The sequence below is a fragment of the Musca vetustissima genome, unplaced genomic scaffold (assembly GCF_032173495.1).
Source record: "Musca vetustissima isolate MV318-11 ecotype Yass unplaced genomic scaffold, APGP_CSIRO_Mvet_v1 utg4332, whole genome shotgun sequence".
Taxonomy (NCBI): Eukaryota; Metazoa; Arthropoda; class Insecta; order Diptera; family Muscidae; genus Musca; species Musca vetustissima.
This window is the reverse complement of record NW_026882123.1, coordinates 27,065-41,438: the sequence shown is the minus strand read 5'-3', so window position 1 is coordinate 41,438 and position 14,374 is coordinate 27,065. Positions and strand designations below refer to the sequence as shown.

Sequence of the window (14,374 nt, the reverse complement as noted above, 5' to 3'; positions counted from 1 at the left end):
ATGGAGAAGGGGATTCTGACAAAGTATAGGGATGACTATTTTGATGATGATCGGTCAAAAGTAACGTGGTCAAGTGAAACGAAGCTTGTGTGAAAAATTACAAATTTTGTATTCCATGGTGTATATATTTAAAGGCCCGAGAAGTTGGTAGTACATCCAAGATGAGTGGTTGAACTTAAAATTGATTTAAAAATAATTTCTTTATTTAAGAAAGGGTCTGGAGGAAAAATTAGAGAAATATGCACACAAAATATGTGCAAGACATTAGTAAATTCGATGACTAATAGCAAAAATGTGATGTCATTCAAGACTAAATTTAGTTTATTAATGCCGTACGAATCTATTATGGTCAAAAATAATAACATTAAATCTTAAGTACTTGAATAAATTTTATTTTTTTCATAAATAAGGAATTTTCGAAAATAATATATTTTACACATTTTTAAATATACAGTAGAACTTCGATAATTCGTAATTCAAGGGACCAGCAAATTTTTACGAATTATCGAAGATTACGAATTATCGAGATTACGAATTAACGAGGTTAAAATAAAAACCAGTAAGGAAAGTAGTAAAGTCGGACGGGGCCGACTATATGATACCCTTCACCACTATGGGTATATTAAACAGGACTATCAACATGAAATTGGATGAAATAAAATATGTGATATTTATCTAAATGTGAGTCTACCTAGATCTATCCATAAAGTATGTAAATCGAATATAAACAAATATAAATGGGTCATCCGTTGGGCTATGTCTGTACTTCTAGAAAACGCAACTACGTAATTCTATGCTCAATTTTGTACGTTGTGCAAAATTTGATGTCAAACTGACTAACATGAGGAGTTTGATGCCCAATTTACTTGAAATCGGGCAAAAATATATATCCAAATATTAAGCGATTTCAAGCAAACTTGTCACAGGTTAGGTTATACTAATTTCAGAACTTTTTGTTCCTATTGGTTCCTTGGTGCGTCAATTACTTAAAATATGTGGGAGATATATAGAAATCTGGACCGATTTTCTTGAAACTTGGCAGACATCACTCTAGGCTCAATTCAGTACGTTAAGCCAAATTTCGTGCAAATCGAAGGATATATAGGGATTTTGATGCACCATTTACATGAAATCGGACGAAACTATACATGGGAGCTATATCTAAATCTGAACCGATTTTCTCGAAACTTGGCAGACATCATTCTAGGCTCAATTCAGTACGTTATGCCAAATTTCGTGCAAATCGAAAGATATATAGGGACTTTGGAATCGGACGAAACTATATATGGGAGCTATATCTAAATCTGGACCGATTTTCTCGAAACTTGGCAGACATCACTCTAGGCTTAATTCAGTACGTTTTGTCACATTTCGTGTAAATCAAAAGATACATAGGGACTTTGGGGCACCATTTACATGAAATCGGACGAAATTATATATGGGAGCTATATCTAAATCTGGACCGTACCAAATTTCGTGCAAATCGAAAGATATATAGGGACCATTTACATTAAATCGGTTAAATATATATATGGGAGCTATATCTAAATCTGAACCAATTTCAATAGGGTTCGTCCTTGGGCCGAATAAGTGACCTATGCCAAATTTCATCCAATTCGAATCATAAATGCGACCTGTACTTTGTTTACAATTTAACACCAACAGACGGACAGACGGACGGACATGCATAAATCGACTCAAAAAGTGATTCTATGCATATTCTCAAAAGGAACCATGTGTCTATCTCGTTTCCTTTTGTCTGTTACAAACATATGCACAAAGACATAATACCCTGTACCACAGTGTGGTGAAGGGTATAAATACGAATATCGAGGTTTTTCGAGGGGACCAAAATGCATGTAAATTTTACGAAATATCTAGATTTTTTCAAGGGAGCGACAGTTTATTACAAATTATCGAAGTTCTACTGTATATAATAAAATTATAGAAAAAATAAATTTAATTTTCTTCAATTCTGTCCATTTGAATGATTTTAATATTTTAACATGTGGTGCGAAATCTTTAGTGGTTAGGTTACTAAATGCCATACCCAAATATAATATTATACTTCTATTTTATATACATAAATATATAGGTATGGTAATACATACATGTATAAACAAATAAACACCAGTTTACATTTCATAATGAGCACTTCTTTTGTTGTAAAATGTTGTAGTTGTTGCTGTACCCATCCAAATTAGCATAAATGCATTTAAATTGTTTGCAATTATTTGCCATTGAGTCGTCTTATTTCATTGCTTAACTAGGTGTCCTGTTGGCACACTACGAGTAGATACCACCACCCCTTTGACGACTTTGGAGTAGAAGTAGAAGACCTTTGCCATTTCGACATACCATTTCAGTAATCATGTGCGGTCTGGTGGACTATAACAACAAGAACAACATAATCACTATGGCATGGTCGTATTTTCCTTCGCATTGGGGTGGTACCGGGCTTAACACATTTATGGACATGGCGCTCTGGTATAGTCAGAGCATACAAATTAATGGATGTTGTTCTTCGAAGAAATTATTAGGTGCATACATTGAAACCTAATAGACATTAGGGAGGGTGGATGTCAAGGATTTACATATTTTCATGTAAAAATAATTATGGAGTTATATAGAGTATTGTAATATGATATTGTAAATGTTCTAAAGCGAATATTAGACACAGAAGATTTAACTAAAGATAAACAAAGTTTTTTTTTGTGGATTGAATGTTGTTTTCAATTATTCCATTCCAATACCTATTTCAGAATTAACACATTGTGCAACCAGCCGTAAAACTCTTCCAACGGAACTTTTTTAAAAAAGTAGGAAATATGTATGAGTTTTTGTTTAATATCGACCCACCTTAACAATGTCACATGAACACACCTGAAGAAACACTTTTCATTGCGGTCTATAATGGAACACATAAACACCAAGAATGCTCCACAGTAATCTGTGGCAATCGTTAGCTGCCATCCACAGGAGTCGAATGCAAATGAGTTACCTGAAAACGGTGTTAATACTTTGTTGGAGAGTAATGGCGTTTTGTGGTTCATTTGTAGTTAAGGTGTTCGGTCGTTGTGTAAATTTGCTGACTTCCTAGACGTTTTAACGATTTTCTTAAAATTTCACTTGCTAAATTACTCAAACAAAAAGAGAATAATATAGAATATAACTAAAATAATTTATTTAGATATCCAAGGTCTAAATATTAGAAACTTTAACTGAAATTAGAGTTTTTGGTGCAAAAGGTGTGAATATTTGTCTTTTAAAAATATACTGTTTATTTTTGCCTTTTCCTATATGGGTTCGAGCATAACCAGGTGAAACAAAATGACGAGAACCGCTAAACGCAGCTCCTGGAAATTTTTCGTTGAAAAGGTAGATAGCGTATATGACGTCTCAAAAATGTATAAATTTCTATGAAGAACCCACACACAAACTAATCCAGGGTAGATGAGGGGGAAAACAGAATAGAGACAACGAAATAAACAATATGACTCCTCATGTGTTCCCACAGAAAACATGGATATCTGATGAAATTACGGTGCTAAGGGAGGAAAAAATACGAGAAACTTAAGATTGATGGACAAGTGATGCGCGATGCATTGAAGAACTTTTCGCCATTTAAAGCAGCTGGGACAGACAACGTTCTCCCAGCTTTATTACAAAATATGCGAACTATACATAAGTATATTTAGCAGCACTCTTTAACTCGTATATACGATTTGCGTACACCTCGAAAGCCTGGCAGGAAGCTAGGGAAGTTTGTATACACTCCGAAAGACTGACAGGAAGTTAAAATGGTATTCATACCAAAGCTCGGCACGGCAAAGAACGCAACATCAAAATCCTATCGGCCAATAAGCCGAATTGCATTCTTATTCCAAACTAGTCGACATCATGATAAAGAGAAACACTTCCAACGATACGCGTACTTAAAGGGAAGATCAGTGGAAACAACTCTGCGCGAAGTGGTACAGCACATTGAAAGCATCAATATCGAGTAAGCTTTCAATAATATCGGCACTGAAACACTTATCCAATCCTTAGAGACATTTCGACTTGATCAGACAATTACAGCCTGGGTCAGCTACATGCTAAGGAATAGATGTAGCATAGAACACAAAAATATCGGGGACAAAGAAGGACAAGGGGCAGCACAGGGAGGGATTTTATCACCACTGCTGTGAGTTATAAGCTTCAATAGAATCTTAAGGACCTTAAAAGAGGAGAAATTTGATCCCAGACGTTATAATACTTCTGAGGCGAAAGAATCCTAACTTGTTATGTAAGAAGGCTGAAACGGCCAAGACGGAGATACGTCTCTTCACTAGAAAGGCCAAAAATTGGGCAGTATGAATAATCTATTTTTCAAAACAAAATGTTTTCAAAACATAAAACAAAGTTAAATATCTGTGGGTCATCCTAGACCGACAACTTAAATGGATAGATCACATACATGTATGGGTAGACAAAGCTCGCAGATGCTGATCCTTCTGCAGAAGAGCCATAGGCTCTAAATGGGATATTAATCTAAGGATGATACACTGGATCTATAAGAGCGTCATTAGACTCATTCTAACATACGCTTCGGTAGTCTGGTGGCGGCAATGGGCAAAGAAATGCAATGTTAAATTGTTACAGAAAGCCCAGAGGTATATAGGTATATGTGGGACAATGCGGACAATAAAATAAAGCTTTGGAGACGATACTATATATACATTCAATTGACATTGACAAATAAAATATGAAGCTGCCGTCGCAGCGTTAAAACTTAATGCTATGAACGAGTGGTTCGACACCGGACACAATAGACCCCGCAAAATATAGTACAGTCCAGAATCGGATCCTCAAGTAGAATACCTGTAGATAGAACACACAACATCTTTAGAGTCCTATTAAGGGAACCCCCCCATTCTCGATTTTTTATTTTTAAGATTTTAAATGGGCTGGTAAATGAATACCAATGCTTGTTAAGGTTTGTAACTTGGCGCATATGTATTTGAAGATTTAAAAAGGAAGAAAAATAATTTACCAAAATTTGTTGTTGTTTTGTTGTTGTTTTTTGGGTTCAAAGAAAAGTCCATATTTTCGATGGCGGGCATGATAACTCCTCACTGGAACATCGGAATCCGAAAATTCCAACTGTTTTAGAAACTAGGATTATTGACTTCGCACAACAATTAACAAAATGGCGGAACTTTGAAAAAATTTGTATGGAAAATCGCCTATTTTTTACCACAAACTAAGTTAAAAAATAAGGAAGATCTTCACCGATTAGCTTTATCCTAGTTCATACGAGAGCTAAACACTCCCAGAGAAACGTGTCAAAATTTGAAACCGATTGGATTATTAGTTTTTGAGTTATCGTGCCCGCCATTCGTTTTGAGAAAAACGCGTTTAAAGTTTGAGAAGCCCTTAACCGTCACTTGATGCTAACACAATAAATCGGCTATATCTTTAAGAGTTCTTGAGATTTTCACTTGAAATTTTGTAGAGACATTCTAGAATTAGAGTAGATTCGAATTAAATCAAAAAATTTTTGACACCGAGAATGGGGGGGGTCCCCTTAAAATGGAATCGGACGAAATTTAGACATATGAGCTAATTTAAAACCAACACATACCATTCTGAAATCTATGACCAATTGCATGTCAATCGTACAAACGTGGGTTCTTTAGTGTACCATTTGTGTGAATTCGGGCAAAATTATGTATGGGAGATTTATGTAAATCTGGACGAATACTCGATGTTATAAGTTCAATTTGGTACGTTGTGTACAAATTCGTCCCAATCGGACAAACTTTAGTTTTTGATTGATTTTTGGTATATTTAAATCTGAACCGATTTCAGTCCAACACGTATTTTATGTTAGGCGAACAAATAGAGGCTCATCGATGCATCATTTGCATATAATCGGTGGAAATATATATGGGAGCTATATCTAAATCTAAACCGATTTCAACCAAGCTTAACACATAATATTCTAGACGAAATTCCATACCCGCTGTAAAATTTCGTGTATCATTTACATAAAATTTCATACCACAGAGTGGTGAAGGGTATAAAAACAATAACCTCTAAAACAGTTAAATCCAAAACTGTGTTACAATGTATAAAAATCATAAATTATTTCTCGCGACATTGTATCGTACGAATCACATGGGTTCCAAATCACATGGGAATAGTAGGAATCAAAATACAATGCATGTAAATAATACCAAACATTTCAGTGCAACACGTTTAGATCTGAGGTCATCGGCAACGGGAACCCAAAAAAATTTTTGAATAAACGACTGTGGAAAACAAAAAAACACCTTATGGGAAGACCCAAGTGAGGATAAGACAAAGCAAATCTTAATGCTGAACAAAAAGGAAATCAGCAGAGTGACCAGTATTATCACAGGACACAGCAGCCTGCAGGCCCACATGAGCAGAAGAAAGCGAAACGTTAGAACATTTCCTGTGTCCATGCTCAGCCTTTTCAAGCTCAGAATGCAATTCTTAAAAAAATACACCTTTCGTGAAACAACCGACCTTAGGGGTGTGAATGAAAAAAAAAACCGAAGGATTTCACAAGCAAAGCAAAATTTCTAGAAATTTAGGACAATCAAATCCAAAGTGGACATCTTCAAAATTCGTTCATTCTCTAGAGCAAATAACAGGCTATGAACTCGCAGTCGGCCCATCTGATTTTGGATTTTTATGTTCATTGGTTAGTAACAAATCTGATATATCAGTGCAGCTAAAATTTTTGACGACCCTTTAAATATTTTTCTTTGTAAAATTTTCATTTGATTTTAAAGAAATATTACCTACAACAACAAAGAAAACAAATTGTTTATGCAAATTAAAAATGATTTTCGTGGAATGTGTATTTTTCTAATTTCAAAGGTCGTTAAACAAACACACTGAAGTGGAACCGAATCAAAGCAACGACGGCATCAGCAGTAACAGCAGCAGACGTTAGTACTTTATTACACCGAAAGATCCCAAAATCCCATTTCCACCACCAAAACAGTCGCATTCGGGCATTATGAATGTGACACTTTCACAGTGACTGGAGGCATGCCACAATTTCTTGTAGCTACCATTATTACTACAGTGACTGTTTTTCTTTGAGGGGAGAGGAAAAATTAGCGTTAAAAATTCATTTGAAAACCAAAAATGCGAACATTATGGCGACTGGTAATGCTGTGTGTGTATTCTAATGTGAGTTTAAATTGATGTTGTTAAGGGAACGTCGTTGCTGCTGCTGTTGTTTTTGTTGTTGTTGGGAATAAAAACTACCCTCAAATTATGTTGAAATATTTAAACTACGCACACCCAAGGGCCATCAAACTCGCATGGAATCTTTAAAGATACTCCAAAACAAATGTTAAAAAATGTAAAATAAGTGAATAAAGTCCTAAAAAATGGGTACCCTAATTTTTTTTGTTGGGCTGGCATAACGACCCACAGTCATTGTGTTTTTTTTTTAGTATCGGCTCATCATTAGTGTGGGTCGATTATGGTGACATTTTGTTGTTGTTATTGGCTATCATTACCCTGTGACAATATTTACTCTGGGGTGGGTTAATTAGGCGTTTGTCACTTGATTTGAATAAATTCTCAGTGATTTTTGGTAGTTTTTTATACCATAATTTTTTGTGCTTGTTTTTTCTTTTTTGTTGCATAAAATTTATTTGTAATATATTGGGGACTAATTATCGATTATGTGCACTTTTTTCGTTAGAGTTTACCGTGGACGAGAGGGAAAGTTAACCTTATTTTTTTAGAATGCAACTAATCACGGTGTGTGCCTGACACACGTCACAATTGTTTTCGGGGTACACGAACCCTGATTTACCCCTGTCATTTTTTGCTCATTTTTTGTAACACCTTGACTTTTTTAAAGCAATAATGATTGATGAATCAGTGAACCTGGCCAGAAAAGGCGTTAAAATTCCATGCAAAGCAAATGACTTTTAAATTTTCGAATTTCGTGGGAAATCCCTTTTTTTGGAAAGGCATCGACACCTTGTGTAAAGGATATTCACGTTTTCATTTGAAAACTGTATCAAATGAATTTGCAAATTGGTTATGCGAAAAGTCGACGATCTAAGGACGGGGGTCAACGATTGAATGGATATTAAATGGACTAAATTTATAAAGTGTCGGCGAGTTAAAATTTTAGAAACTGCTTCTTTTTAAAAAAAAGGTTTTCAAAAATCAATTTGTCATGGGCGAGTTGGCATTTCTCGGGAGTTTTTGGAAGTTATTTACTGTAAGGTTACCAAAAGCGAGTTGATATCTTTAAGAATATTACACATTATGACACTTAAGAAAGTTAACAGACTGCGAAGCGTTGACTCCACACGAAAGCATTTTGTATATTGTCAAATCGAACATAATTTTGAACAGTATAATTAGTCTTATCAGTTTTTATGAAACTGAAAGATTGAACACATTTGGATAAAACTTAATAATTTACCACTTTTTGCTAACATAAAATCGAATAGTACTATTACATGGACGTCTACCTATTATGGGATTTGGCAACATTCAATTGCCAATTTATACTTTATGTATGTTGAACACGATATCTGAAATCAGACATAAATAAAAATTTTACAAGGGTTTACTAAATCTATTACAATGTAAATGTACTATTACTTGCATAACAAAACCGAGCTGTATTTTTGATATGTAACCAATTATACTCAGCTGATTGCTGATTCCAACGTAATACTCGTGTAAAAATGAAAACAATAAAATTGAATTCGTTCCGTATTCAATTTACTCAATCTGCATGTTGGAAAGGTTTGAAAAAGGATATTTTTTTTTCATAACTCGCAGTTTGCAGCATTTTCATATTAGTTGCGCATTTAAGTGGCAATGGCTCAATTAGAGGAAAAATGTGGAAGCGATAGAAATATACATTTCATAGATTTTCATTCAGGGTTTTCAATTTTCTTTGGAGGATTCCAAAATATTTATTTTTTATAACTTGTATTTTTTTCTTTACATTTTTTTTGATAAATGACGTTGACACTGACCTTGTGAAAATATACCTGAAAATTGTTGGTATAGATAAACTTTTTTATATATCCATTCATTGGATAGGAAATCCTACTACTGAAAACATTCAATATTGGTTCACTTAAAATTATCAATTTGGACCACCTCCTCATATAACATTACCCCCAATGTGTTTGAACCAAATTTGCAGTCATTTTATATTTTGGTCAATTTCACATTTGCAATCAGTGAAAATAAGTCTACAAACCGTATATAAAAAAAAATAATTAATAAAATATTTAGAAACTTGACCGCGATTTTGGATTCTTCATATTGAGCTTTAAAATTTTTTCATTTGAAACTTTATAGGGTAGGTTTGAATTAAATAAAAAATAAAGTTTTTTTTTGAAGAATATGTTAATAAACAAAATTGTCGTTCTGATAATCCACAAGTAAATCAAAATTGGCCATTAAATCCAAAAAAAAAAAAACCAGCAAGGAAAGTAGTAAAGTCGGACGGGGCCGACTATGTGATACCCTTCACCACTTTGAGTATATTCAACAGATGAATCCTAACACATTTTTAAAGTCGCATTTTTAAAGGACCAGTAAAATGAAATTGGAACCATAAACACGTCATTCTGCAACCGATACTAAATTGTTCATTTGGTCAGATATAGAGGCTATATCTAAATCCGAACCGATTTTCAGGAAACTTAACACACATCTAGACCTAATTCATTACGCTGAGCCAAATTTAGTGCAAATCGAGAGATATATGGGGACTTTTGTGCACAATTTACCTTATATCGGACGAAAATATATATGAGATCTATATCTAAATCTGAACGGATTTTCAGGAAACTTAACACACATCATTCTAGAGATAATTCATTACGCTGTGTCAAATTTCGTGCAAATCGAAGGATATATAGGGACTTTGGTGCACCATTTATATATAGGAGCTATATATAAATCTGAACCGATTTTCAGGAAAATTAACACACATCATTCTAGACCTAATTTGTTGCGCTGTGGCAAATTTCGTGCTTATCGACTCAAAAAGTGATTCTATGCATACTCTCAAAAGGAACCATGTGTCTATCTCGTTTCCTTTAGCCTGTTACAAACATATACACAAAGACATAATACCCTGTACCACAGTGTGGTGAAGGGTATAAAAAGAAAGTTGGGGGGTACCCTTATATGGGGGCTACCAGAAAAAATTGACCAATATTTACCATTTATAGTGGAGAGATGTGCTACCCAATAAGAACTCGACGTACTAAATTACAGTTAATTCGGTCGAAAAATACGATCAGAACCCCCAAAATACCAAAAAATTGGGGGTACCGTTATATGGGGACTACCAGAAAAACTGGACCTATATTTATAATTTGTAGTGGAGTAATTTGGTACCCAATAAGAACCCAATGTACAAAATTTCAGATAATTCAGTTATAAATCGAGCCCAAGAACCCGAAAATACCGAAAATTGAGGGTACCCATATATGGGGGCTCTCCGAAAAAATGGACCTTTATTTATAATTTTTGGTAGGGAGATTTGCTACCCATTAAGAACTCAGAGTACCAAATTTCAGCGAATTCGGTTGAAAAAATACGATCAGAACCCCCAAAATACCAAAAATTTGGGGGTACCGTTATATGGGGACTACCAGAAAAACTGGACCTATATTTATAATTTTTAGTGGAGTAATTTGGTACCCAATAAGAACTCAAAGTACCAAGTTTCAGCGATTTCAGTTAAAAACCGCGCTCAAGAACCTCAAAATGCCGAAAATTTGGGGGTACCTTTATATGGGGGCTATTCGAAAAAATTGACCTTTATTTATAATTTTTGGTAGGGAGATTTGCTATCCAATAAGAACTCAAAGTACCAAATTTCAGCGAATTCAGTTAAAAAACGCGCTCAAGAACCTCAAAATTTCATCAAAATCGGATCATAAATGCGACCTGTACTTTGTTAACAAAAATACATGGACGGACAGACGGACATGCATAAATCGACTCAGAAAGTGATTCTATGCATATTCTCAAAAGGAACCATGGGTCTATCTCGATTATTTTTGCCTGTTTCAAACATATGCACAAAGACATAATACCCTGTACCACAGTGTGGTGAAGGGTATAAAAATGTTGTGGGTAAAAAATATACCTGAAAATTGTTGGTATAGATAAACTTGTTCATATATCCTCGCATATACCGGTCTTAATCAAACCCTTGCTCTATAGAGTTGTAAGTTTCAGTTGGGTTTGTAAACTATTGCGAAATTTTTGCAATAAACACCGTGATTGAGTTTACATTAAACATTTAAAAAACGACCATTGCCCCCCCCCCCCCCCCCAACCCAAAAAAAATGAATTATCAATTAAAAAATCAATCATTGAGTTCTCCCTAACAAAAATTATCAGTGCTGGTCAAAGTTTTGCTCCATGCAGTGGAATCCGCCATCATTCGGTATTTCGGGGTTTCATTATACAGGGTTTTCACAATAAAGTTTTTTGAAACCGTGAATTAACAAAATTGTCGTACTGATAATACACAAGTATTTCAAGATAGGCCATTAAATCAAAAAAAAAAAAAAAAAAAAAAAAACACTTTTAGTGCGCTATTTGTTCCGAGGAAAGTTCATATATGCCACTTAAGCTCGTTAAATTTATAATTTTTCAAAATGTGAACAATTTGTGAAGGAACGTACGAATTTATTGATTGTGAAAAAATAAGGATCAAATAGGATATTCCGCTCGCATGATCTTATATATGCAAAACTTGTTCACCATTTTGTGGGTTAGGTACCAACATCCGTGGAACGATATGTCATATATTCGATCATGTTTATTTCATGAAGTAATTTTTTAATAGTATGGAAGTGTATAAATAATCATTAGCATCTGGGCTTATGGTATAATAGCATAATATATTTATATATATTTTAACAACAAATAATATTTAATTAGTTAGTAAGCACTGAATATGTTGATGCATATTCAGTAATTAACGTGTTTTCTTGTCCAGAATATGTATGACGACTATCCACAGCTATAGTTTTATCTTGTTCGTACAATGGGAACCATTCATTCTTCCCTTATCTTATGTGATCATGTTTCTTTTAAGGTTTCTGTTAAATATTTATATAAGAAAATGTTCGTGTAATTAAAAGTTAATGGCATTCAATATATTTAATAGAATGCTTTACACATTTATTCTCAATTACGTGAATACTTGCTCATTCTCTTATTTTTCGTCAAAAACGAGCAGGCGGTCATGCGAATGAGATACTTAAAATATGTCCATGTTCTTTTTTCCTTTTTTTTGAAGTTTACACGTGTAAAATGTCCATAAGTAATTAAAAATGCAAATAAATTAAATGAATATTAAATGGTGTGCGAATCAAGTGTGAATTTGTAAGTCTAATATCAAAAAAGATGGGGAAGAAAAAGTAAGGCTTTATAATGTTGAATTAACCATGGAAAATTTTAGGGAGGTTTTGTGGAAATAGTTATTCTGTTGTTGATAGACGATAGAAGAGGTGCATACAATTTCTAAACAGTGTACCCCTCTGTCCCCTAGCTTTTTTAAATTGATCTCTTAAAAAGGCAACCATTTATGTTATAGAATTTTATAAAATTGATTTTATCACGCCTAGCTAAACAAACACCATTCCGAAAATAACTTGAATGCACCAATTTTATTCAGTTCATCTTCACTAACAATCAATCAATAAGGGAAAAAACTACAAACATCAGCTGTGTTTTTAACCCTTTCAGTGTTTTTGTCGAATATATTCGACATTTAAAATTACTCTCTTCCTTTGCAATTTTTCGGTTATCCTATGTACCGTTACAATTGATGTCTTTGTTTTTGCTGAAAGACAGACAAAACTGTCCGAGGGTTAAAATAAGAATTGCTTTTTTTTTTCTAAACTCAGTGCCTTCATATGATTTTAAGTACAAAATTTTAGAGTTTTATTCCGACAAAAAATTTTTGTGACACTGAAAGGGTTAATGAAATTTCACTATATTTTATAATTTTTTTCTACTGAAATTGTTTGTGTTCACATTAACAGGCTCAGCGTGGCTTAGCTGCAAAATTACTCCGGTCGATATGGCCGATAGGCAGTTACCGAACAGCAAAAGAAGAGTTTAACAACATGTTTTGATTAAATTTTGATGGCTCAACAACCAAGAAAATCAATAAGTTTTACGCATCTTGTTACCGGGTGCTTAGTATTCCATACGTATTCCATGTGATCCTTGGGACGTCGATCATCTGAACGGCCAATCATCCATTTGTTGTTGACTTCGTCCTCAGTTTCATCATCATCATCAGGCATGGTAACACTCATTTTCAAAAGTGGCAAATATGTCAGAGCCGTTGGGGGTTTTTCAATCGCCTTCTTTATCCAGAAAAAAAAAAAAATAAAAAAAAACAACAACAAAATATACAAGAAGTATCAATTTTCCGCAAGAGTGGTTGGTTGAGGTTGTGGTGGCCGTTGTGATGATGTTGTTGGCATTGGTGAGATGCGGAAGACAGTGTTTGGTGCCTAAAATACCGTCTTAATGTTTGGTTGTTTTAATAAAGACGTTTTAGCGAAAAACACTCCCTATTCCATGTTCGACCCTCTGGTACATATTTAATGTGGATGTTGTTGGAGCACAGTGTAGGAAAATTTTGAAATTTTGGGGGCGAGAGAAGAATAAGATATATTCTCGATAAATGAATTACACGGTTGGAAACAGATAAAAAATCGGGGGTAACACAATAAATGAGATCAATATTACCCCTTTATGAGATTTATGTAAATAATTCTCTAACGTCCAGAAGAACCTAGACCGATCTTCTTCTTCACAAATCTAAGGACACCAAGGAAAGAAAATCGTTTTGCTAAGATAGAGGAGATAAAAGAAAAATCGAAACAATGCAACGAAAAAAGAAACCAAACCCCCTAATGTTGACGAACCCTGCAAACGTATAATGGACCACGACGTTATCAAACAACGAGAAATCAAAATGATCATGTTCAGATAGACAAAATGCATTCATCCAGTGTACTAGAGGTTCGATCGATTCGAGGAGTGAATATAGATTCGGAACACTACATTGTAGTAGCCAAGATTCGAACTCGTCCTAATGTAGCAGCAAAGGTGCGATCTAATGTAACACGGAAACTCGACATTGAAAAGCTGCAAACACAACAAGTAGAAGAAGCCTACTCCGCTCAACATACCCACCTGTTTGACGAAAGCACTCCTTGTCCCAATAATATAACAAAGAAGCACAATAGCAAAAAATTGCCCACTCCCTACAAACTGCAGCAGAAGCAATACTTGGGTACCAAGGATTACCAAC

The 14,374-nt window shown here is 34.4% G+C and overlaps 1 protein-coding gene across 1 annotated transcript in view; it reads right to left on the bottom strand.

Annotated features, from left to right (window-relative positions):
- Positions 1-13,367, bottom strand: part of LOC133328328 (homeobox protein unc-4 homolog) — a 30,069-nt gene extending 16,702 nt beyond the window's left edge. Inside the window, exons 1-2 of the mRNA XM_061536899.1 lie at positions 13,239-13,367; positions 7,014-7,116 (exon numbers count right to left, since the gene is read on the bottom strand). Of these exons, the coding sequence (XP_061392883.1) occupies positions 7,014-7,116; positions 13,239-13,367 (232 nt within the window). The remainder of the gene's footprint in view (positions 1-7,013; positions 7,117-13,238) is intronic.
- Positions 13,368-14,374: the final 1,007 nt, after the last annotated feature.